Source organism: Mauremys mutica, chromosome 9, assembly GCF_020497125.1.
Source record: "Mauremys mutica isolate MM-2020 ecotype Southern chromosome 9, ASM2049712v1, whole genome shotgun sequence".
Classification (NCBI taxonomy): Eukaryota; Metazoa; Chordata; order Testudines; family Geoemydidae; genus Mauremys; species Mauremys mutica.
The window spans coordinates 84,210,744-84,237,505 of record NC_059080.1 but is presented as its reverse complement, the minus strand read 5'-3'; the positions used below and the strand labels follow the sequence as shown (position 1 = coordinate 84,237,505).

General features: G+C 42.2%; 1 protein-coding gene across 2 annotated transcripts in view; it reads left to right on the top strand.

The window, feature by feature from the left end:
- Positions 1 to 26,762, top strand: part of PPM1L (protein phosphatase, Mg2+/Mn2+ dependent 1L) — a 174,358-nt gene that overhangs the window by 23,460 nt on the left and 124,136 nt on the right. The window contains exon 1 of one of the 2 annotated variants that reach the window (XM_045031578.1): positions 26,493 to 26,542. The exons of the other annotated variant lie outside the window; for it this stretch is intronic. Coding sequence (XP_044887513.1) covers positions 26,513 to 26,542 — 30 coding nt within the window. The 5' untranslated portion in view covers positions 26,493 to 26,512. Of the gene's footprint in view, positions 1 to 26,492; positions 26,543 to 26,762 lie in introns of those variants that run through there. 2 annotated transcript variants of the gene reach the window in all.

Genomic DNA, 26,762 nt, shown 5'->3' with positions numbered 1-26,762 from the left:
AAAATAGCTTTGTGCAATTTCCTTCATGCGCACTATTCCACAGTGACCGGAATGTAGCTGTTCTAACATCTGTGATCTCAGTGGTGGTGGAATAATGACACGTCTCCCCCACAACAAACAACCGGATTGGACCGATAACTCCGTCCGCTTGGACATGTAGGGAACAAGGTCGGATGAGACCGGAGAGGTTTGTCGAGATTTTCCATGCATCACCAGGTCCATAACGTGAGACAATACTGGGTCAACGCGAGTTGCCTTCTTTATCTGAGTAGCAGTGATGGGTGTATTCTCTACCTGTTCAAAGTAGAAGATTTCCTTTTGGGCACTATCTTGGTGTTTGACCGGCAAAGGCAACCTTGAGAGGCCATCTGCATTGCCGTGCAGAGTGGATTTCCGATATTTGATTTCATATGTGTGTGCTGAAAGTAACAATGCCCAACGTTGCATACGACTAGCAGCTAATGGGGGAATGCCTGTGTAGGGTCCAAAAATTGATGTCAGAGGTCGATGGTCTGTGAGAAGAGTAAATTTTCGCCCAAACAGGTACTGATGAAACTTCCGAATTCCAAAAACAATTCCTAATGCCTCACGTTCGATTTGGGCGTAGTTAGTTTCTGCTTTGCTTAGAGTGCGTGAAGCAAAAGCAATAGGTCTCTCTTCTCCTGAAGGCATAATGTGTGACACGACTGCTCCCACTCCATAAGGGGAAGCATCGCAGGCCAATTGCAGGGGTAAGGATGGATCAAAGTGCGTTAGAACTTCAGAATTTAGCAATGCATCCTTAGCTTTGTTAAATGCAACATCACAGGCTTCAGTCCACTTCCAGGCCTTGTTCTGCCCAAGGAGCTCATGAAGTGGTTTTAGCAGTGTGGCTAACTGTGAGATGAACTTCCCATAATAGTTCAGGAGTCCTAGAAACGAGCGCAGCTGGCTTACATTTCGAGGTGGGGGAGCCTCCACAATAGCTTTAACTTTTGCAGGGGCCTTATGAAGACCTGCAGAATCAATGATGTGTCCCAAATATTCAACAGAGGGCTTGAAGAATTCACACTTGTCTTTGCGAACTCGTAGGCCATACTCTTCCAGTCTTTGTAGGGTAGCCTCTAAATTCTTTAAGTGATCCTCTTCATTTCTTCCAGTGACCAGGATATCATCCAGATAGCACTGAACTCCTGACAAGCCACACAAGATCTGGTCCATAGCCCTCTGGAACAGGGCGGGAGCAGATGTTATTCCGAAGGGTAGGCGACAGTATCGATAAAGCCCCTTATGAGTCACAATAGTCAACAGCTCTTGGGACTTTTCATCGACGTGCATCTGTAAATATGCTTGACTCAGATCAATCTTACTGAACTTTTGTCCCCAGCCAGGCCTGCGAAGAGGTCATCGATGCGGGGAAGCGGGTATTGCTCTGCACACAACACTGGGTTGACAGTGACTTTAAAATCACCGCAAATCCGGAGAGAGCCATCTTTCTTCACGATTGGAACGATAGGAGTGGCCCATGAGCTATGGGTAACTGGTATTAGGACTCCATTGGTGACCAGGCGCTCCAGGTCTGCTTCAACTTTTGGCCTGATGGCATATGGCACAGTTCGGGCTTTCAGATATTTTGGTGGACTGTCAGGTTTAATGTTCAATGTCACAGTGATTCCCTTCATACTTCCCAAATCATCTCCAAAAACAGCAGCATGTTTCCTTAGTATAGGGGTTAGACTGGTTTCTTCTTTAGTCATCCGGTGCACTTCTGCCCAGTTCAGCTGAATCTTCCCAAGCCAAGACCTACCCATTAAGGCTGGGTAGTTACCTCTCACCACAAACAGTGGCAATTTAGCCGCCTGTCCATTGAGCTCCACCTTAACATCAATAGTGCCCAACATGGGCACAGCTTCACCTGTATACGTCTTCAGAACAGTTTTTGTTGCCTTAAGCGGAAGATGCTGTAGCTTTTCCTTATACACAGTCTCAGGAACCAGCGAGACAGCTGCACCGGTGTCTAGTTCCATGCGTATAGGTTTGCCCTCCAATAAGGGGGTTACCCAGTAGTCATGTGAGCCCGCTGCCAAAGACAAAACATGCAGTGGCACTTCCTCTTGTGATGAGGTGTCTCCTTGATCATCCTGGGTCTGCTCTAGAGTATGCAAGGTTCCTCTTTTTGTCGGCCAGACCACAGGCCTCTTTTTCTTTTGTTTACAGGCATACTCAATGTGTCCCTTTTTGCCACAGTGTCAACACACCAGGTCCTTACATCAGCATTCTGATGCCTGGTGTCCTGGCTTACCACAGCGTTAACATTCTTGACTCTGCACAGTTTTGTGGGTCGGTTCTTGTGACACTTTTTGCACCCTAGGGGGTGCACCGATGTATTGTGCCTCCCTTGTAGCCAGTTCCATGGAGACAGCAATATCAACAGCCTTCTGTAAGGTAAGCTGAGCCTCTGTCAGTAGGCGCTTCCGTATAGCTTCACTGTACAGGCCACACACTAACCTGTCACGCAGGGCATCATTTAACATTTCTTTAAATTCACAGTGTTCTGCTAGCTTTTTTAGAATGGCTACAAATTGTACAACTGTTTCATCTTCCTTTTGGTCTCTTTTGTGGAACCTATATCTTTCAGCAATTACCAGTGGTTTTGGGGAGAAATGAGACCCCAGGATTTCCACAATGTCACTGTAAGATTTAGTCTCAGGCTTAACAGGGTGTAGTAAGCTGCGTAGCAGAGAGTAGGTTTTAGCCCCTACAACAGTTAAGAATATTGGCACCTTCTTCGCTTCTGTAATGTCATTTGCAATACCAAAAAGCTCAAAACGCTCAGTATACACATGCCACTGCTCTGTATTCTCATCAAAAGGCTCCAGGGGCCTGGTCAGAGTAGCCATGATTTTAGTTTCACTTTCACAGTCAGTGCAAACAAGCAGCTTTTTTGTTTGTTTGTTCTTTGCCTTAACTTCTACTTCCTTCTGTTACTGGAGCAGCACCGGAGTCTCACCCTCGTCACCAGTGTTATGTCCTTGGGGCAGCCGGTGTAGGAAGCAATCACTTGAGGCCAGAGAGCAGACAGCTAACCAAAACCTCCATTTTATTTACAGAGACAGAGAGCTCACCCAGCCGGTTGAAACCGGCTGAGCTAACCCATAATAATCTAACTCAGTTGCCATAGCAACAAAAACCATGACAGCCAAATACACAACAGTAAGAGGAGGCGGCGAGTGCGAATAGCAAGTGAGAGAGCTTTAATAAAGCAAAAGAACTTTGAGGGGGTGCGAGCCCCTGCTGCTAACACATGTTGCTGCAGCAGGCTTAAGCCCTTGTTTAGTTTAAATACAGTTCTGGTCTGTAGAAATAGTGTTGTAGAGTTCCACACTTGTGTGTAATTTTCAGAAGCATTGAAGTCACTTAGGAACACAACTCCCATTGGATTTGTGCTCTAAATTCACATAGGTGCTTTTGAAAACCACACCCTTTTTGTGTCAGTGAATTGTGGCTCAAATTGGCTCAAGCCACGCCTCTTAAAATCGGTGCATATCGTGAGGTTTCTAGAGCCATAGACATCTAAATAAGTGGCCTAATAATTGTGAGCACTCATTGACTTCAACATGAGTTGCTAGGTACACTCCATTCCTGAAAATCAGGACGAACTAAGGGTTTAACACCATAGGCATCTATTTTGGAAAAGCCTGCCCTTGGTTTGTAAATAGAAAGAGGGGTTGTTTTTTTTTTCAGACTGTCTCATCTGTAAAAACTCAGCCTAGCATCTGACACCTAAGCTGGGTTCTTTCTGGTTTGTGCTTCACAAACAGTAGAGAAATGTTGAAGCTTTGCATGCCAAATTCTGCTCTCAGTTACTTGTGCAGCTCCATTGTCCTCACTCAGTTATATCTAGTGGCAGAACAGGAACTGGAATTTTGCTAAAATCTTTAATGCATGAGCCAGAGTTTAATTTGATTAGCAGTGTTGATTCTGAAGCACTAACAGGAGTAAAAAACGCTATCACTATTTCCCTATGTTAAGTTCTCCTCACACCTTCTATGGGTCATCTTAATTATCACTTCAAAAGTTTTTTTTCTCCTGCTGATGATAGCTCATCTCAATTGATTAGACTCTTCCTGTTGGTATGCATACTTCCACCTTTTCATGTTCTCCGTATGTATAAATATCTCCTGTCTGTGTGTTCCATTCTATGCATCCGAAGAAGTGAGCTGTAGCTCACGAAAGCTCATGCTGAAATAAATTTGTTAGTCTCTAAGGTGCCACAAGTACTCCTGTTCTTTTTGCTATCACTAAAGTTAGAGTAGTCTCCAAATGTCCACCGGTGAGCAGATATTTAGGGTTAGATTTTTGTAATAGTTTTTCTTTAGGTCTGTCGATTAATTGCAGTTGTGATTAATGAAGGGGGGGGAGGTGTAACTCCCTTTTATGGACACCTAGCCAGCCAGTTAGCTATAAAATCCCTGTTAGTACCTGTTCTCTACTTGCTTTACCTGTAAAGGGTTAAAAAGTCCATAGGTAAAAGGAAGGTAGTGGGCACCTGACCAAAAGAGCCAATGGGAAGGCTAGAACTTTTTTAAATGAGGGTGGGAGGACTTCCCTTTGTCTGTCTGTCTGTGGTTCTCCAGAGAGAGGGGACAGAGCAGTGATGCTGTAAAAAGCTTTGGGACAAGTATGAACATCATCAGATTATACCTAGAAACTGCTCATTTGAAACCCCAGATCTATAAGTAGGTCAGGGAATGTCTAGGAAGACATGATTGGGTTTATCTCTTTTATTTATTTATAGCTTGTGGACACCTCTGTGCTAACCCCAGGTGCTTTTGTTTTGCTTGTAATCCTTAAACTGGACTTCAAGAAGCTATCTTGATGCTTAATCCTTCTAATTGTTTTTTTTTAAACCTAGCAAAAAGCCTAAATTCCAAATGGATTTCTTGCTTTTTGTTTTAATAAATGTACTTTTTTTTTTTTAAAGAACAGGATTGGATTTTTGTGTCCCTCAGAGGTTTGTGCATATGTTATTTGATTAGCTTGTGGCAATAGCTGATTTGCTTTGTTTTCTTTCTCAGCTTTTCCCCAGAGCAGGGTGAAAGGGCTGTAGGGTACCCCACAGGAAGGAATTCCCAAGTGCACCTTTTTAGGTTCTCAAAAGGGGTTTTTTTGCACTTGTGTGGTGGCATAATCTACCCATCCAAGATCAGAAAAAAGCTGTAACCTGTAAGTTTAATACAAGCCTTAGTGGCCAGTATTAATTTTTAGAATCCTTTCAGGCCCCCACCTTCTGCACTCAAAGTGCTAGAGTGGGGAATGAGCCTTGACAGCAGTTAACTCACACGATTAACTAAAAAAAATTAACTGCTATTAAAAAAATCACGATTAATTGCACTGTCAAACAATAGAATACCAATTTAAATGTATTAAATATTTTTAATGTATTTCTACGTTTTCAAATATATTGATTTCAATTACAACACAGAATACAAAGTGTACACTGCTCACCTTATATTATTTTTATTACAAATACTTGCACTGTAAAAATGATAAAAGAAATAGTATTTTTCAATTCACCTTATACAAGTACTGTAGTGCAATCTCTTTATCATGAAAGTGCAACTTACAAATGTAGATTTTTATTGTTACATAACTGCATTCAAAAACAAAACAATGTAAAACTTTAGAGCCTACAAGTCCATTCAGACCTACTATTTGTTCAGCCAATTGCTTAGACAAACAAGTTTGTTTACATTTACAGGATAATCTGCAGACTGCTTCTTATTTACAATGTCACCTGAAAGTGAGAACAGGCATTCATTCACATGCCACTTTTGTAGCCAGCATTGCAAGGTATTTACATGCCAGATATGCTAAACATTCATATGCCCCTTTATGCTTTGACCACCATTCCAGAGGACACGCTTCCATGCTGATGATGCTCATTTAAAAAAAAATGTGTTAATTAAATTTGTGACTGAACTCCTTGGGGGAGAATTGTATGTTTTACCCACATTCTGCCATATAGTTCATGGTATAGTAGTTTGAGATGACTACCCAGCACATCTTAGTTTTAAGAACACTTTCACAGCAGATTTGACAAAATGCAAAGAAGGTGAGATTTCTAAGGATAGAAACAGCACTCGACCCAAGGTTTAAGAATCTGAAGTGCCTTCCAAAATCTGAGAGGGATGAGGTATAGAGTATGCTTTTAGAAGTCTTAAAAGACCAACATTCTGATGCAGAAACTACAGAACCCGAACCACCAAAAAAGAAAATCAACCTTCTACTGGTGGCATCTGACTCATGATGATGAAAATGAACATACGTCGGTCTGCTCTGCTTTGGATCATTATCAAGCAGAACCTGTTATCAGCATGGACAAATGTCTTCTGGACTGGTGGTTGAAGCATGAAGAGACATATGAATCTTTAGTGCATCTGGCACATAAATATCTTGCAACACTGGCTACAAAAGTGCCATGCAAATGCCTGTTCTCACTTTCAGGTGACATTGTAAATAAGAAGAGGGCACCATTATCTTCTGCAAATTGTAACCAAACTTGTTTGAGCGATTGGCTGAAGTAGGACTGAGTGGACTTGTAGGTTCTAAAGTTTTACATTGTTTTATTTTTGAATGCAGATTCTTTTTTTTGTACATAATACTACATTTATAAGTTCAACTTTCATTATGAAGAGATTGCACTACAGTACTTGTATTAGGTGAATTGAAATATACTATTTTTTATTACAAATATTTTCACTGTAAAAATATAAAGTGAGTACTATACACTTCGTATTCTGTGTTGTAATTGAAATCAATGTATTTGAAATCAATGTATTTGAAAAATGTAGAAAACATCCAAAAATATTTAAATAAATGGTATTCTATTGTTTAACAGTGTGATTAATTGCGATTAAATTTTTAATTGCTTGACAGCCCTATTTTTCAAATTAGAATTGCATTTATATCCTGACCCTTTTGTCATTTTAAAGAGAGCCAGATACCTTAAATTAAGGGGGGTTAGTATGAAATGAATAAGAGAAACTGTGAAGTTCAAACAAAACATTTATTTTTTACTTGAACTGATTTTTTATAAACATCGTCTGTAAGACGTTTTTAAAATCTAGTTGTGTTTTACATCCTCTTTCCTGAAGAATCTGAATTAAAATGTCCTAGGAAATTGTAACCGAGCAGTATGTACCTCCCTCTGCAATCACCAACTGTCTGGTTGAGAGAGGATAATGATTCTCAGGTTGTCTAATTAGCAGCTCTTCATTTCACTAGCTGAGGTTACAGCCTTGTGTGACACCACAATTCAGGCCCTACAAAGAGCCTGATATAGCAAAGAGTGGGAAATGAGGGCCTGATACTTCCAAAATATGCGCACGTGGGTAGGAAACAAAACAAACGTTCATAAGAGCTTCCTTTTTAAAAAAAAATCAATTTTATTCACCGTAATGAAATGCTAAAAGGCAAAAATAAATTTGTTTGCTTCACATTTAATTTCAGCACAAGTAAAATCTCCAGATTTGTAGGCACTGCAGACTGTTTTCTTGGTATGATTCCCAAAGAAGTGGGATTTATTCCCTTTTTAGGAATAGAGGCTAAAGCTGTCGTTTCAGTTTTGAAATGTTCCCAGAAGGACCTGTTGAGTTGAGTGAGATGTAGAAGTTGGTGTTGTCAGAAGTGTTGAAAGACTTTTTTAATAGGATGTTTAGGGGAGAGAACAGCCAAAGTGCCAGAGAGATGATTGCTACAAACACATCTTTTTTTAAAACAAACACACAAAAAACGTGCTTAAACCTCTTCATGGGCCAGTTGAAGTTCATATGCACCTGTGAAATTGTTGCAGTAACAGTCTGTTTGTTTTCTGACTTTGGTGGAATATTTGTTGTGTTGCCTGCATCCTGTCTACATTAATGTTTCGATAATGGCTACAAATGATGGAGCTGCAACCATAGGGCAATTTTTAGGAAAAAATGTACTGCAGACTTGACCTTAGATCCTAACCTTTTACTCACAATTTACATGGAATTCCTCAGTTGTAATTCTAAATACTGAAATGAAAAGAGTGACAAACTTACAGAAAAGCAATATCACTTGACAAAGTTACAGGGAAGAAGAAACTTGAAGTTCTGGTGCTTGTACTGCTAATTTAATCTGTAATCATGGCTGTAGGGCATGAAGTCAGTAACTATTTGACAATTTGAAATCCTATACAGAACACTAAAAAAGTTATGCTTAGCAGCATCATATAGCTGCAATTACTGTTGATCTTCTAACATCTGCCACATAATGCATGACTGCAGTGAAGGATGCTAGTGTATAAACAAAATAAAACTGAAACATGACAAACTTTATTGTAATTTGCAAGTATCCTACTCTGTCTGTCTGGCTGAACTGTTGTACAGTGTTTAACTTAGCATTCAAGCATTAGAGTTTGTGTGGCTGGTTTCGGCAGACAGGTTGTAGCTTTTCTCCAACACGTTCTCCAAGCCAGTTTCTGAGTTTTCTGAGGTCTTCATCAGTTTCCATTTGTCCCCAGTTTTTTACAAAAGCTATCCATTTGTGTATGAGTTGTTTAGTGCATACTAATGAAAAGGAGTAGCATTCTGGGCACTCCATTTTGAGAGCCACAGGAGCTCTGGATATCTTTTGGGTGTGCTTCATATTACTGGGCTATTATGATATTATAATGATTGATATAGTATAAGAACGTAGATGGATGGCAGATGCAAAAATAAAATTTCAGATGCAATTTTAAAGGTCTGTTGCCAGTATAGCCGTATTAGAGATGAATAGGTTGCACACTAATTGCAATGCACCTCAGTATTGATAATGTGCTTAAAGGTTTGCAAAGAGCCAAGTCTTGCTCTCTGATACAACATCTAATCAAGGAAAAGAGCATCTTGTGCACAACCCTGAAGCTTTAATGGATATTGGATTGCACTTTAAATCTTCCTTAAGAAGAGAGAAATAGAGGTATAGAATACAGAATAGTGTCAGTTTATGAATATTTGGAGATGCAGCCACCTCCTTCACTCCTGCTTGATCCCTCTTTATTTCCTGAAAAGCAAATCATAATCTTTAACTACTTAAATATAATCTTTGATAGCCATAGAGGAGTGAATATGTGGTGCTCTTCTCCATGGTTTTCCGCCAATCAGTCACTGAGGAAAAAGCCCCTGGAAGGGCTGACCCAGCCACTCTATTCTATATAGGTTCTGACACTATGCTCATTGCTGTATCTAAGTACCTTCCAATTGTGCATTAAGCCACATGACTTACATCTGTTATATGTTTGTCTTCTCCTCCACTCCCCAGAGGCAGAAGTGTATGAAGTGTTGTTAATTTATTTTCTTACACAGTTACAAACGCATGGCACTATGAATATGTTCGAGAAGGTCGTGAAGTTTGCGAGTCTCTTAGTTCCTTTGGGAATTTGTGTCCGTTTTTGGCCCCTGAGAAAGCTCTGTCTTCTGCATAAAGAAGCTTTACCATTATTGTAAGAAGTTCTGTTGTGCCATAGGAGCAATGGTTCCTGAACACTCTTCACCCTGGAGTTTTAAAGTTTGGATGATCTTTTCAGTACCCAGGGCCTAAGCCATTGAGTGGCTTGAAGATAAAGATCAAGACTTCGAACTTGATTAGATAGTCTGTAGGAAGCCAGTGTAGGGAGTGCAGGACAAGTTTGATATATTTGTGGTGGCCAGTGGTGCTGAGGGAGACTTGCTGCTGGAGATGAGGTAGTGGTCCCCATATAGCTGTCAGTTGGGCACCTGTTTCCCTTAGGCAGTACTTAAAATCGCACTCCAAATGAACATTGGAGGTCAGGATTGAGGTGCATTGGAAGAGCTTGCACAGTACCTCCCTGCACTGTACTGGGATCTAGTCAGTGACATTGAGCCTTCCTTTTCATTCACACCAAATACACACAAGTGTTTAGTTCATTGAGGAGGTGGAGTAAAAAAAAATCTACATTTATTTCATGATAGGGTCATGGTGCATGCATACATTTTTACTTCTGAGGGCATTAGCTGTGAGGCTGCACCCAAACCTGAGACAATGCAAGGACCCTGCCCCTCCATGCCAGGTGCGGGCAGGCAGGCTCAGCAAGGCAGGATCCAAGTGTGAAGGGGCTTAGTGTGGGGGGATCCAGGTGTTGGTTGAGAGGGTTCTATGTGGGGTAGTCTGGATGCAAGTGGCTCAGTGGGGGATCCGGGTGCGGAGGGGATCTGGATGCACAGGGGCTTGTTGGGGGGGAGGGGTGGGTGCAGTGGTAATGGGACTCTGCAAGGGGTCCAAGTGAAAGTAGTTTGGGCTAAGCAGAGGGGGGGATAGGTTTCAGCAGTGGGGGTCTGGGTGTGGGCAGCTCTGTGGGGGGGTGCCCAGATGCTGGGGGAGTGAGGCTCAGTGGGGTGGGGATCCAGGTGCGGGTGGCTCGTTGGGGTGATCCACGTGCAGGCGGAGTGGGGCTCATCGGGAGGATTCTGAGTGTGGCGGGGTGAGGCTCAGTGGGAGGATCTGGGTTTGAGGGTGTCTGGATGCACAGGGTTGGGTGGATGGGGGAGCAGCTCCCTGTACAGGGATCCCTCCCCCTGCAGCTGAGGAGCAATGGGTGCAGAAAAGGGGGGGTGGGGGAGTTTGCAAAGCTTCCTGCAGCTGGGGGAGAAATCAGGGGATGGGTTTGACCCAGCCCCAGATGCCATCCAGGAGAAGAGGCAGTCCCGTCCTCCCCAGCCCGGACTACCAGCTGAGCCTGGCACAGGGTAGGAGCCATCAGACAGGTCTTCCCCAGTCCCACCGCATGCCCCATAGTGATTTACCTCGCTGACGGCTTTTCCTGGGCACCCAAAACATACTGCTGGGGAGAGTCGCATGACTGCTCTTGTGGCTTCCATTTGCTTCCCCATCTGAAAGTCATTTTTCTGTGGGAAAGCAAAGAAAACTGTGGGGGACATAATTTTTGTGCATGCGTAGTGGTGCAGAATTCCCCCAGGAGTAATAAATGTGTGATCATGCTTAGAAGTTCTTGTAAGGCTGAGAGCAGATATAACTGTAAACATGGTTTGTACCTTGAAAATCTATTTAGTAGGAAATTTTAACTGCTAAGATGAGTGTCTGTGTTTGGAGTGAGAGCTGTTCTTGCCCTCCTATGCATGTAAGATCAATGATACTTCTATATCCTCATTGATTTCCATGTAGTTTGTTTATATGTGGGTGTTTTAATTTACAGAAGCTGGTTAAACGATATCCTTTTCTTGTGCACGTAGATTTGACTTAAAGGAAATGAATGAAGAATACAGTGAAATATTATTTTGCTCCCACTTTAGAAAGGTTGCTTAGAGCTGCCCAAAAAGTGAAGTTCATAAATATTTTACATCACCCACACGGTAAAAATTGCAGCTGTATGTTTGCTGAATAATTTATTTCTCCTTGGTTTAAAGCCTGTGCCTTCCCCACTATAGATTAAAGTTCTCTAAGACTGTTCTAGCTGTAAACTATCAAGGCATATGACATGGGAATAAAATGAAAATCTAAATTGAGATTTACCAGATCCTGTATACGTAAAGAAAGAGGTGGTGGGGTGAGAGGGTAGCGGGGGAGAGAAGAAAAAGGTCCTACAGCTTGTTGTCTTGATTTTGATTAATTTTTTTATTTGGTAGGAGGCTTAGGGATAGTGCTGAGTACTACTTGTTACCAGCCCAGATTGGACTTTCTGTCCTAATCTGACTCTTTGGATCAATAGGGGCTAGAAATGCTGCATGGAGAGCACTCACTGGGTACAGGTGATTTCCTTGCATGAACTGCAGTCTCACTCAGCTTGATTAAGAACTGGTATTGACTGGCTCTGAATGTGGGAAGGTGTTGTGTTCCTCAAGCATGGAGGAGAATAATGGCCATGGAGCAGAGGAAATTTGTGAAGTGTGATATACTGAAAATGAGAAGGGGGCAGAAAAGTGCAGGACACCTCCCCCGCTTCACCATCCTCAAAGACTATTTTCCCCACAATTCAGTACTTCTAGAGCAGTGGTTCCCTGAGGCTGTTATTGGAGGCTATGCACGTTGGGGTGGGTTGGCAGTTAGCGGGCGGATTTCAAAATCATCTAACAGTGGGACAGAGAGTAGTGGCATCTGAAGCCGCTCAAACACCTGCCTGCAGCTCCTGGAAAGTAGTATCTCCGTAGATCACATAACTGAAATATTGGAAACTGAGGCTGCAGACTCACTAAACAAGTTGGTTTCCATGAAGAAGTGGAAAACGCCAATCGAGTGAGCTTTTTCCAAAATGGATCCCAAAGCTACTATGTAAAAGGTAATAAAATTTAAAGTAAAACTAATCAGACACCAGGAATGGCTAAGAAAAACAGACTTAGCACTGCACCTGCACTTACTGGCTTTCAGCGCTTTAAAGACAAGGAATCCATTTTACAGGCTGCCATGAGAGGGATCATACTCAAAAGGGGAAACTCTCATTTTTTCCTGTTTTTTTTTTTTTCCCCTCTCCCCTTTTTATAGACTCATAGACTTTAAGGTCAGAAGGGACCATTATGATCTTCTAGTCAGGAGGTCAGACTAGAAGATCATAATGGTCCCTTCTGACCTTAAAGTCTATGGGTCTATAAAAAGAGGAGAGGGGAAAAAAATAAAATAAAAGGCAGGGAACTACATTCAGCCATCAGGGACTCTACTCAATGTGTCAGATATCTTACTTTCTACCCAGCAGCCTTGAAGGCCCAAGATTTTCAAAAATTGAAGCCTAAAGTTAGGCTCCTAAATTTGTGTAGGCACCTGCTTGACTTTCAAAAGTGCTGAAATCAATGGGAGCTTTCGAGTGTTTTGGCATTTTTGAAAATCAGCAGAAATTCTATTTGAAAAACTATAGATTCCATTTCCAGTATCTTCAGCATTATCCTCTGAGTGGGCGATCTTGTTTTCCAGGAACTGTAGGCACCTTCCCCCTCCTTCCTCTCGCATTGATTGAAGACAACCAACTAAAAAGTGTTGAATGATATAATTCAAAGTTTGTCATGATTAATTTCATTTACTATTATACAGGCTCAGCAAACTTAATAGTGCTTGAAAAACTCCATCTCCTATGAATATTATAACCTGGGTATTTAAAAAAAAAAAAAGGAGAGAGAATGTCTGTTACTTTATTATATTCTTTCGTAATTGTAAATCAGACAGGAACCAGCAGGCTATTACTGGATGTTTCTGCGATAACTTTAATTATTCAACCTTTGTTCTATCTATGTTGATTGTTTAATAAGAAGTCCATTTGTTTCTTAAAAGGAGGGTGGAAATTGCTCTGTGAGAACATACTTCCTTAGTAAAAAGAAGGGAAAAATGTGGTGGGGAGGGCGGGAATGTAGCAGGTACTTCACCAGCTGAAAGAACGATGCCGTAAATGGTAGCTCATTGCAAAATGGTCAGTTGAGAGCTGTAGCTGCTTGGCCCTTTCAAACTTAGAGCTAACCCAGGGTACGTCTACACTACGGGATTATTCCAAATGTACAGAAACTGGTTTAGTAAAACAGATTGTATAAAATCGAGTGCATGCGGCCACACTAAGCACATTAATTCGGTGGTGTGCGTCCACGGTCCGAGGCTAGCGTCGATTTCTGGAGCGTTGCACTGTGGGTAGCTATTCCGTAGCTATCCCATAGTTCCCGCAGCCTCCCCCGCCCCTTGGAATTCTGGGTTGAGTTCCCAGTGGTTGATGGGGAAAAAATCATTGCCGCGGGTGGTTCTGGGTACAGCCTCACCCCTCCCTCCCTGAAAGCAGCAGACAACCGTTTCGCGCCTTTTTTCCTGGGTGAACTTTGCAGACGCCATAACACAGCAAGCATGGACCCTGCTCAGCTCAATACTGCAATCGTGGATGTTTTAAACACCTCGCGCACTCTCGTGCAGTATATGGTGAACCAGGACCTTCAAACCGAGGCGAGGAGGAGGCGGATATGGCAGCACGGCGATGACAGTGATGAGGACGTGGACACAGAATTCTCTCAAACCGCGGGCCCCTGCGCTTTGGAGATCCTGATGGTAATGGGGCAGATTCTATCCATTGAACGCCGATTTTGGGCCCGGGAAACAAGCACTGACTGGTGGGACCGCATTGTGTTGCAGGTTTGGGACGATTCCCAGTGGCTGCAAAACTTTCGCATGCGTAAGGGCACTTTCATGGAACTTTGTGACTTGCTTGCCCCTGCCCTGAAACACCATAATACCAAGATGAGAGCAGCCCTCACAGTAGAGAAGCGAGTGGCGATAGCCCCGTGGAAGCTTGCAATGCCAGACAGCTACCGGTCAGTCGGGAATCAATTTGGAGTTGGAAAATCTACTGTGGGGGCTGCTGTGATGCAAGTAGCCAAAGCAATCACTAAGCTGCTGCTACGAAAGGTTGTGACTCTGGGAAATGTGCAGGCCATAGTGGATGGCTTTGCTGCACTGGGATTCCCTAACTGTGGGGGGGCGATAGATGGAACCCATATCCCTATCTTGGCACCGCAGCGCCAGGGCACCCAGTACGTAAACCGGAAGGGGTACTTTTCAATGGTGCTGCAAGCACTGGTGGATCACAAGGGACGTTTCACCAACATCCACGTGGGATGGCCAGGGAGGGTTCATGACGCTCGCGTCTTCAGAAGCACTACTCTGTTTAAACGGCTGCAGCAAGGGAATTACTTCCCAGACCAGAAAATAACAGTTGAGGATGTTGAAATGCCTGTCGTTATCCTGGGGGACCCAGCCTACGCCTTGATGCCATGGCTCATGAAGCCATACACAGGCAGCCTGGACAGTGGTCAGGATCTGTTCAACTACAGGCTGAGCAAGTGCAGAATGGTGGTAGAATGTGCATTTGGCCGTTTAAAGGCGCGCTGGCGCACATTACTGACTTGCTCAGACCTCAGCCAAACCAATGTCCCCTATGTTATTGCTGCTTGCTGTATTCTCCACAATCTCTGTGAGAGTAAGGGGGAGACCTTTATGGCGGGGTGGGAGGCTGAGGCAAATCACCTGGCCGCTGATTACGCGCAGCCAGACACCAGGGAGATTAAAAGAGCACACCAGGAAGCGGTGCGCATCAGAGAAGCTTTGAAAACGAGCTTCATCACTGGCCAGGGTAGGGTGTGACTGCTGTGTTTGTTTCCCCTTGATGAACCCCCATCCCCCTTGATTGACTCATTCCCTGTAAGCAACCCACCCTCCCCCTTCGAGTACAGCTTACTTATGCAAATAAAGTCACTCTCGTTTAAAAATCATGTATTCTTTATTAATTCATTATAAAAAGAGGGAGAGAAGTAAGGGTGTGGTTTGGGAGGAGGATAGGAGGGATGGAGAAGGCCATTAAAAATTTTTCACAGTAATGACAGCCTTCTGGTTGGGCTGTCCACGGGGGTGGAGTGGGCGGGTGCACAGAGCCTCCCCCCACGCGTTCTTACACGTCTGGGTGAGGAGGATGTGGAACATGGTGAGGGTTGAGGGTGGTTATACAGGGGCTGCAGCGGCACACTGTGATCCTGCTGCCATTCCTGAAGCTCCACCAGACGCCGGAGCATGTCAGTTTGATCACGCAGCAGCCCCAGCGTTGCATCCCGCCACCGCTGATTTTCCTGCCAGTCTTCCTGCCGCCACCTCTCATCTCGGGTGTCCCTCCTGTCCTCACGTTCACTGGCATCTTTCCTGTAATTTGATACCACGTCCTTCCACTCATTCAGATGAGCTCTTTCCTTGCGTGTAACTTCCATAATATCCGAGAACATCTCATCTCGCGTCTTCTTTTTCCTCCGCCTTATCTGGGCTAGCCTTTGGGATGGAGCAGGGAGGCTTGAAAAATGTGCAGCTGCATGAGGGAGAGAAGTATTTAGAAAGATACATTTTACAGAACCATGGTTATACTCTTTCACAGTGAACAGCACTATTCACCTTACATAGCACATGTGATTTCCCTACAAGGTCGCATTTTTCATCTTAATAGTGAGTGCCTGCAGCTCTGGGGTTACAGATCTCACAGACACAGGTCCGGGCATCAGAATTCAGCTTGCATGCGGCCATGGTAAGCCACTGTCTTTCGGCTTCTGCAGTGATTTACCCCTCCCCCCAACGCATGGCTAATACCATGCTAGCTCCCTGCTAATCAACACCCTTCCCTCCCCCCCCCCCACTGCATGGCTGGTAGCTTGGGGAAGATCCCCGCTGACCAAACACGAAAAAGTTCATCGGCATTTCACTCCTCCCCTCCCCCCGCTTGGCTACGTGCAGGAAAGGATTTTTTTTTAAGCTGCTGCAGTCCATGAACCCAGTAGAAAAATGGCCATCCCCCTTACTTAAATTCCTGATTTTCAACCAGGTTACCCTGAACGATATCACTTTGCTGAGGATTACACAGCAAGATAAAGAACGGATGCTTCTTGAATGCCAGCAATCACCGGGACCATATGCAGCTATGCTTTGCCATGCAATGATACCTGATTACTTGCTACATGCATGGCGTGGTAAAGTGTCCTACCATGGTGGACGGAACAAGGCTGCCTTGCCCAGAAACCTTCTGCAAAGGCTTCTGGAGTACCTCCAGGAGCGCTTCATCGAGATGTCCCTGGAGGATTTCCGCTCAATCCCCAGACATGTTAACAAACTTTTCTAAGTAACTATACTGTCTGCGAATGCATCCCAAGTCCTCAGGGCAAATCAATCATTAAAAAACACTTGCTTAAAAAACCATGTTTGATATTTGCAAAGGTACACTCACCAGAGGTCCCTTCCATGGCTTCATTGTCTGGGGTAGTGGCTTGGGAGGGTAATTCTGTCAGGGTGAGAAAAAGCTCCTGGCTGTTGGGGCTCATGGAGTTCTGTGTGCTGTCTGCTAGCTCGTCCTCCTCTTCTTCATCGTCATCTTCCCCGTCCACATAATCCTCAGCCATGGCAGAGATTACAACCCCCACCTCGGAATCCACGGACAGGGGTGGGGTACTTGTGGCGCAGCCCCCTAAAATTGCATGCAGCTCAGCGTAGAAGCGGCATGTTTTTGGCCCTGCCCCGGACCTTCCGTTTGCTTCTTTGGTTTTCTGGTAGGCTTGTCTGAGCTTCTTAACTTTCACTCTGCACTGCAGTGAGTCCCTGCTGTGGCCTTTATCCGTCATAGCCTTAGAAATTATTTCAAATACTTTTTCATTTTGTCTTTTGGAACGCAGTTCTGTTAGCACTGAATCCTCTCCCCATATAGCGATCAGATCCAGTACCTCCCATGCAGTCCATGCTGGGGCTCTTTTTCGATTCTAGGGAGACTGCATTGTTACCTGTGCAGATGAGCTGTGCGTGGTCACCTGTGCTGATGAGCTCTCCACGCTGGGGAAGCAGGAAATGAATTTCAAAAGTTCGCGGGGCTTTTCCTCTCTACCTGGCCAGTGCATCAGAGTTCAGAATGCTGTCCAGAGCGGTCACAGTGGTGCACTGTGGGATACCGCCCGGAGGCCAATACCGTCGATTTGCGGCCACACTAACCCTATTCCAATATGTTAATCCCGATATTAGCGCTACTTCTCTCGTCGGGGAGGAGTACAGAAACCGATTTAAAGAGCCATTAAAATCAATATAAGGGGCCTCTTAGTGTGGATGGGTGTGGCGTTAAATCGGTTTAACGCTCCTAAAACCGGTTTAAACGCGTAGTGTAGACCAGGCCCCAGAAAGATATGCTGGGGGAAAACTTCCTATAAGAGGGCAACCCTGCAGTAGGGAGAATTGGTGGGGGTTAGGAAGTTACTAAATAAAGGTGTCCCTTGGGAAGGGGCTGCTTAAGTTCCATCAGCTGTATCAGTCTTCCTAACTGAGGAGTGGACCTTACTATTTCTGAATATAACCAGTTGCAAAAGATAGGGTGGAATTATCATTTTCTCTATACTATATTTCTCATGGAATAGGAATAGGAATATTAACATACACAAACTTACTTTTGTGGTTTATTCAATCATTATAGATAAGAAAAAGTTCTCATGCTTTCCACCAGAGTGTCCGGTGTCCAGTCACTTGCTGGAGGATTCTCTGCAGCTTGAGGTCTTCAAACGACAATTTGAGGACTTCAGTAACTCAGAAAAATAATTTTAAACCAGCTACTTCTAACCCCATCATTACTAATTCACATTGACTAATCTGGATTTTATTCTAGGGAAAGCCATAAATCATAATACTTTAATGAACATTAAACACTCTTCACACTAAACAAACAAAGGAAACTGCCTTACAGTATTGGATGTAGAAAGGCATTCAATAGGGTGCTTTGGATCTATATCTTTGTAGTACTGGAGATATTTATTTAATCTGACATCAATTTATAACCTCAATCAAACTGTTCTAAAATTCTCCATATACATTGGTTTATTTCAGGGGTTGGCAACCTTTCAGAAGTGGTGTGCCAAGTCTTCATTTATTCACTCTGATTTAAGGTTTCGCATGCCAGTAATACATTTTAACGTTTTTAGAAGGTTTCTTTCTATAAGTCTATAATATATAACTAAACTATTGTTGTATGTAAAATAAATAAAGTTTTTTAAATGTTTAAGAAGCTTCATTTAAAATTGAATTAAAATGCAGAGCCCTCCGGACCAGTGGCCAGGACCTGGGCAGTGCAAGTGCCACTGAAAATCAGCTCGCGTTCCGCCTTCGGCACCCGTGCCATAGGTTGCCTACCCCTGGTTTATTTGAAAGCTTCCTGTGAAGACTTTTTCCTTTGAATACGTAAATAGGGATGGCTGTAGGAGGTTGGCTCACAGATGAAGTTTATTGCAAGCTACTTTTGGCTGTCTACGGTGTGGAGACATTTTTTTTCTACCTCATTCCGTTTGCATGCCACCCTCCACCCGCCCACTTCCCTTGCACTGAATTATGTCCTTGACTATGTATTATCCTTGTTGTAGTCTATTTGTAGTTGAGATAATAATAGAAAATCTATTATCTTACTGTAAGATTCCCCTTGATGACAGAGTTGATTCTGCATTCAGCTCTTTGACTTCAGGAGACTGAAAAAACTAGCTCTCTCGTAAACCAAAAAAATGAGCTCCCTGGGACTTGATTACAAAAACAGAAATATGCTTCTCTCCTTGATTCTTTAGTTGTGCTTTAGCTAATCTAAATTTATATATGAGATTAAGAATACTCCTCTTCTGGTCTCATTGAACATAAATATATGGAAAAATCTTAATTTTAAACATTTCCACTTGTCAAGGAATATTTGGTTGTTTTTGGCGAGAGGGGAGAAATTATTTGGTCATATCAGAAATGTCATGCCCATTTCACCTCTAAGGGACATAGATATGTGCGACCTAATTCACTTTCTCTGAAAGGAAGTGTGCCGGAGACAATCCTATTTCCATTAAAATTAGAAATGTAGTTTATGGAAACATGCTGATTGAATGGCTACAGACTTAAAAGAACTCTGTCAGATAGTTACTAGTAAATTTTGCAAGTGTTTGATTTGCTTCAGTAATTGGTTGCAGCTGCATATGTGTGATATATAGACTTGCTTATTATTTGAATTCTCATTTTTAAATACAGAATTAAAAGTTCTCTGATGTGGGATGTTTGTTGTGATGTCTTACATAAGTGTCTGGCACATTGGGACTACAAAAAATGGCAAAGATGCATTGCGACATCGTCATAACTTCAGCTGTGATTATGGAAGCAACAATAAACCATTGGAATTGACTGCATGGATTTTGTACTGTATGTATAAGGCTGAGGCTCTTCAAAAACAACATGAGGACCCGTGTTGAACAGTTTGCCTTTGGTTTGACAGCTATTGGTCCTATCAGCAGACAGCTCATAGACGGTCTCGTCTTGGCCTCGTTGTTGAGCATATCTTACAAGTTCTTATTATGGCTCATTTTTATAATGTAATAAAAATGTCCATTTGCCCAAATTAGCTTTCATGCATCTTGAGAGCTTGCACTGTTTTTCAGTCATCTTTTAAATTATAACGAATCTAGACTTTAATAAACCACTCCAAAAGTAGGTCTACTTTTGATGTTAGCTGTCGTTTCCTTTCTAAGTGACTTTCCTCTAAACTTTAAGTTAGAGGAAAATCAAATCATATTTGTAAACTTAATACACCTCTACCTTGATATAACGCTGTCCTCAGGAGCCAAAAAATTTCACCGTTTTATAGGTGAAACCGCGTTATATCGAACTTGCTTTGATCCACGAGAGTGCGCAGCCTCCCCCCCCCACCCGGAGCGCTGCTTTACCGCGTTATATCCGAATTCGTGTTATATCGGGTTGCGTTGTATTGGGATAGCAGTGTATTTGCTCACCCCTTATGGGAATTGAAGGTGGGTTAATGTTCTTTCTATTCTACACAAGCAACTGACTTGTGGCAGTTACTTGACTGTATTCTGACACAGTTTTGCCTGGGTGGGGTAAGACTGTAGAAATGGTATTTTCTTTTAAATATAAAAAAGAACCCTCTTAGACTAGAATAAATTCTAGGTTTATTTGTTTTTTAATCTCATAAACCTTCCCCTTCAATGTAATTGCCTGAGCTTAACATTGTTGGGCAGCAAACCACTCTCCTGTTGTGGCTAAACTCCGTTGATTGCTTAATATGGTTGGGAGCTCTGTTTTAAGGTGATACACAACATAAAATGAAAGGAAAACCATTTAAATTTTGAAACTGGAAAAAAAAGTTTAAATAAGCTTAATTGAAAGTTTCTGTTTGGAAAACTTATAATACTGGTTCAGGTCTTTAAAATCTTCATAATGGTAGCATTTTTTGTTGCTTTTCTTGGAGAAAAATAAACTGACTTGCTTTTTATCGCTTCTTAATTTGTGTTTTAACGTTTTTAAACAGAGTTTTTTTTCAAATTAAAGTTTGATTTCAGAAACTGGCTGAAGAAAAATATTTTAAAATTACTTTAAATGTGTTTATTACAATGCTAGATGAATATTCATACGTCTCCTTTTCTATCATTTGTCTCTCCAAATATAGAATCATATTGAAAGTGGTTACGGCTGTAGCCCGAGACAGTGGCAGCCTTCCAGTGTATTGGTTTAGGATTAAGATCTCAGTCTGCAGAAGTATTTGCTTACTTGGTATTTTCAGTTCAAGGATTCAGTCAGAAAAATAAACACAGTAACACACTTTTAGCCTGGCAAGATAATTTGAAAACCATTATGAATTAGAGTGCCACATAATATTGATTTTCAGTTTTTCTTATTTGAGATGTGATGTTTATAAGGCCATTAAGGTATGGTAAAACTGAATGGTGACAAACAGCAATATAAAAAGATGGAAAATTCAGTATATGGCATTCTTAAAAGGCTTCAGTGAGCTCTCTTTGGAGCATGTCTTCTGTGAAGCTAATATGTGTAATCTGCCCCCTGAAGAGGCATCACTATTTGACTTTATTATAAAAAAAGGCAGGTGAACGTGACCAGGTGAAAATAAATATTCATATTCATTTTTAAATTGTGTATTTACTTAAATTAAAAAGTACCCGTGGTTGGCTAGATGCTTTATGGATGAATATGAAGACACAAACCCTATCCCCAAAGTGTACAGGAGTATCAATATGTTAACGTCTCAGCGTTTTGCTTTAACATATTGGAGAGCCTTGGAAAGCAGAGAGATCAGACTAAAAATGACTTTCTACTCCCATCTGTTTGATTACCATAGTTACAAATGAGTGGGATTTGTGTTAAATTCATGTTGTGTGACATAAGGTGGTCCAGCTGTTAGACAGGAAGAAATGGATAAACAAGGTGAGAAAAATATTTTGTATGCATTGAAAGGTGTTTCAAGAGGCTAGTTTATTGGCTAGAAAATTACAAAGATATTACAGATTCAAGTACTCCCAAAGGCATATTTTTAACTAGAGAGGCTATTTTGTTAGCCTACATTCAAAATTATATAGAACACATTTTTAAATGGTAAAAATAGCGAAATAATTCTAATTTTACTATTGATTCTTCTTTTGCACATTTTCCCCTTTTTAAAAGACTAGTGAGTTCATAAATCCTAGTACCTTTTTTTTTTAGTTTCTAGGTTTTTCCTTTTAATAGCTGCTTTACTTTTCAGCTATGACTACTAGAAATAAAATCTTTTTTTTAAATTATTACTTGCTTGTAAATAGAGATTTAAGTAGCATGTGTACTATAAATGGCACCATTTTATAAAAATTTCAGCGGTTGGGGAATTCAGCTAAACTATTGGAGTTCAAACTCCAGAAACGAAATATAGTGCAGTACAAAATAGGAACAAAACCTGAGGGACAAAAACAGTTACTTCTGAAGACTTCTTAATTACTATAACTATGTGAAGGAAAATTTGATCTGCTTAATACATATATAAATGTTTATTTTTTAAAAGTTTGCCATAGAGAAGAAGCTCTTCTCAGTCCTGTAATTAATGAAGTATCTGTTTGCATCAAAAATTGTAATTATTGTTTTATGTGTCAGCATGTAGCACAGTCTCCTCTGGAATAGGATGCACAGAATTCAGCAAAGTGATTTGATATGGAAGCTACTTCAAAGGCCAGTTGATTATACAGTTCCACTCTACACTGTAACATTACTGTGTTGGGGGACCAGGTTATATTGTTCATTTGTCAGTGTAGATGAGACTAAACAAACTTAAGTGTTTCTTTCCAAATTTTACTACAGCCCTGCAAATTGTTTTGTGTCTGTCTAAAACAATTTGGTTCAGTTTACACTGGCAAGACTGAACTTTAAATCTAAGAGCAGCCCACCCTCTACTCCGGGTTCTGGCTCAGGGATCCTCTAGTCAGCAGTCAAGGCCTGTTCCCTTCTAGACTTTTGCTGCCTTTCCCTGAGCCCTGTCCTACCTTCCTGGCTTCTCCCTCCTCCCAGACTGGAGTGACCACAGACTTTCCCAGCAGCCCCCTTCTGCTGCCAATTTCCTGCCTTTATAATCCCAGCCCAGCTCCTTCCTCCTCAGCTGAGCTTCCTCATTCAATCAGGAGATTGCTTAGCCACCTGATTACTCTCAGCTGCGGTCTGTTGGGTTAATTAGCCTCTTCTCAGACTGCATTAACCTTTTCAGGGCAAGTGTGGGGTGAACACCCCATCACAGGACCGCATGGTCCAATTGCCTAGGCCCTGGAACTAGTGCTGTCTCCCTAGAGGCTCTTGCATGTTCCCTAGAATCCCATCAAATGTGTGAGCCTTGTGGTTTACTGTTTACCTCTTCGGGGACATTTGACAGTGAAGGCCAACAGACACACAGACTTTGCACAGAATTCTAAATTGCTCTTAACTTAGCAGAACACAGATTTATACAAAATAATAAACATACCGATATGCGTTTCTCTGTCTCAGGATCCTCACAACTGATAAGGGTTCTTTGGGCTTGGGTAGAGTCTTCTAACTTGTCAAGGGTTCTTTTGTCTGCAGTTTGTGGCTGCTCTTTAGAATCATGAAGCTTTTCCAACTCAGCTAGCTTTTCTGACCTTGGCTGGTCAAGCAATTAAACCAAAGTCCAAACTCCTCCTGCTGCAAAAGCCTGCCCATCTTTTTCCGTTGCCTGCCCAAAACTTCCTGTCCCTTCAAAAGCATTCACCTGTTCCCCCGCGAGTCCTTTTTAAACCCCTTCATTGTCACCTGTCTTCCTCTGTCCTGTTTGGGAATTTTCTACTCTCTATACTTCCCCATCCCCGCAGACAAGTTGTTGGAACTAGCTGCAGCCAGTCTTCTTAACATGCTCATTGTTTTGGTCAGAGTACAGTTGTTAACGTAATGTTAGCAACTTTCCATCTTCCCTGGTCTGGTGGGTACGTGCTGCAGCCCATATCAGCAAATGGTGGATCTCACATCCACATGGAGGCATTCTCTGATGCACCAATTGTATAACTATAGTATCAGTCAGAAATCATAAGTTGTACAGACGGTTTCCCCAAATCATTCCACCAAGACCTATAATGACCTTTTACTGGCCAAATTTCAGGGTCCATACCTCATCCTTCTCCTCCTTGATCTGGTCTGTCTGTCTGCCTTTTTGTAGTGTTGATCATACTCGACTTGAAATCCTGTCATCCCTGGGCTTTTATGACTGCATCATCTCCTGGTTCTGGTTCTCCTCCTCTGTTTTGGATTGCTTCAGTGTCTTGTTTGGTGGGTCCTTCTCTTCCTCTTTTTGTGGGAGTCTCCCAGGGTTCTGATCTTGGCTCCTGTTCTCCTTCTACACCTAAACATGGCAGACACTACCAACTTCATGCTCTGGCCTGGTCTCCCTTCATCCAAACTAAAATGTCAGAATTCTTGTCTAACTCTGATCCTCTTGCGCTATTACTATTGTAATGCTTCTTGACATTTGCTTGTCTGAGGACCAAGCCTACCAGCCGAGATGAAAACTTCCTGCACTGCCATAATTCTCCACTACCTGAGCCATGCTTTACGTGGTCACATCAAAGGTCCCAAATCAATGAATGAATTCTGCTTCCCTCCTCCCCCAAATAATTTGGCACCCCTTCCAGTGCGCGCACACTAATTAATGTATTCTGAACCTCCCCTCTTTCCCAAATATGTTAATACTGAGCCCTTTTACCTCTTTGAGGGTTCCTTTTGAGGAACCATCAGCATCCTACTTCCTTTCTCTACCTGTTTCCCCTCATTTCTGGGAAATCAGCCTGCATTCCAAATGCTCTGTCCCTCCTCCCTTCTTAAAGGAGAAGCTGTATTTTTTGCCCAAATTATAATGGCTTTTTGGCAGGGAGGAGGTTTGCAGTGCTCATTCACAGAGGTTCTGGGCTGTTATAGAGTGATCACACTTCCAGGGTTGCTGGGGCACAGTTACAAACATTACAGGGTTTGATATGAAAGTAGTTACCTGACAGTAAGAAAAGAAGTCACATCAGAACATTTTCAGATACTTTCCAGTGGCAGAGACATAATTCTGTGCCTAATTGTATTGCTTTAGCATTTAGGAATACAAATCTGAAACACAACCTAGAAAAAAGGTATAGTTAAATTTGTCACTCGTAATGTTGAATGAGTAGCGTTACCTTTAAAATTCCATGTTTGCAGACACTTAAAATGAACATTTTTTGCATCATGGTTGAACCTCTTACAATTAAACAGCTGACTGTCTAGTACAATTCTCAGCTGGGAAAAGAGCAAAGTTGACTCTGACAGTGCTCTATCATTCTATGGGTTTCTCATTTTGATCACCCATACAGAATTATCAGCTGTAAATAGAGATATGCTAATTTGATGAAGAGGCTGTGATTCTGCAGATAACTGAACAAAATTTGTGGTTTTAGTACAGGGACATAATTTCCCTCCCACCCAATCCCAAAGAGACAACAATTGTGCTGGGGGTATGGGAAGTAAAGAAAATAGAGAAGAACAATGATGGATTGTGCAAAAAAAAAAATCTCCCTACTTCGCATGCTTTCCTAATAGAAGGCAATTGTTCCTTTGAAAGCTTTCTACTCTGTTGGCTTCCTTATTCTCTTGCAGGAATGGCAGTGCCTACTCTGAAGCAGGGTATGCTGTTTTGACAAAAGGGCTTTTTATTTATTTATTTGCATTCACAAATGTTTTTGGTTGCCAGATCTTTTTTTTAACTGATTTTTACCTTAGTATTTGGAATGAATTCTTCCTAACATCACTTACTTTTGTCTTTTAATCACAGTAAATTAATCCAGTGCTATCTCTTTTTAGTTCTGATTCTTATACAGACAGCAGAGTTTTTGAGAGAGGTACAGAATGTAAACAGAGAAAAAGCTGTGTAGTGCTTCAGCATTGAGTGCCAATAAATTAAATATTCAGCCGGTGTCGGATGATTTTGGTGGGTTCCCTATGCCTTAGCTACCCCTTACCCTCCACTCTTTTTCATCAGTCCTTTACTCCTGCTTTTAAGTTTCCTAATCATGTCAGCCATTCACTTTCCAGCTGAGCACAATACTTCCTCTGGAGCTCCATCAGTGCTTTTCATTAGGTGTCTCATCCAAAGTTTTGTGAAGATAATGGAAAGGTTTTTCACTGACTTCAGTGGGTTTTGGATTAGGCCCTAACTGATGTGTGGCAGACAGATGTGGATTAGATACTCTCTTGCATAAGCAGTAAAACATTAGGGCCAGGAAATCGCATAGTGACTTCTAAGTGTGTGTAAATGGCTACAGGATGTGAAGGGCAAACACTTTCGGCTTGTCTAGGTACTGAAAAACCCTCTTGTAGCTGGTCCCTCAGCCTTGCTTAGGCTTTGTTTACACACCCAGTCCAACATAAGTTTCACTGACAAAAGTGCTGGTGTGGACAGTGCTATGTTGGCAGGAGAGGCTTTTCTGCAGACATAGTTAATGCTGCTCATTGGAGGTGGCTTAATTATGCCAGCAGGAGAGCTCTCTTTAGCAATACAGCTGTGCCGCTGTAAGGTCTGTAGTGTAGACAGTCTTAGGGATGGAGTTCTTTCTTTCTCAGCATTTCCCTAGGATGTGCATCCTCTATACTTAGAGAAAATAAAATCAGATGCTGGGATCTAGTCACGTGATCAGCTCCCCGGGAACTGGTAGAAAAAATGAAATACCTAAAGGTTTTCAAACTTAAAGTAGGTGATCACAGACCCATGTCTGTCTCATTTAAATGCTTCCACGCTTGTATCCTTTTTTATTCAGAGCTATGCTATGAGCTTGAAACACTTCCTGTTTAACTTCTAGACTGTTAAGTTTTAAATACTGTGTAACCACAGTTGGCTAACTCATGAAAGTCATGACCATGGAAAGCTGGGAGAGAGGATTCAAGATCATCAGGAGGGTTAAGCTAATATA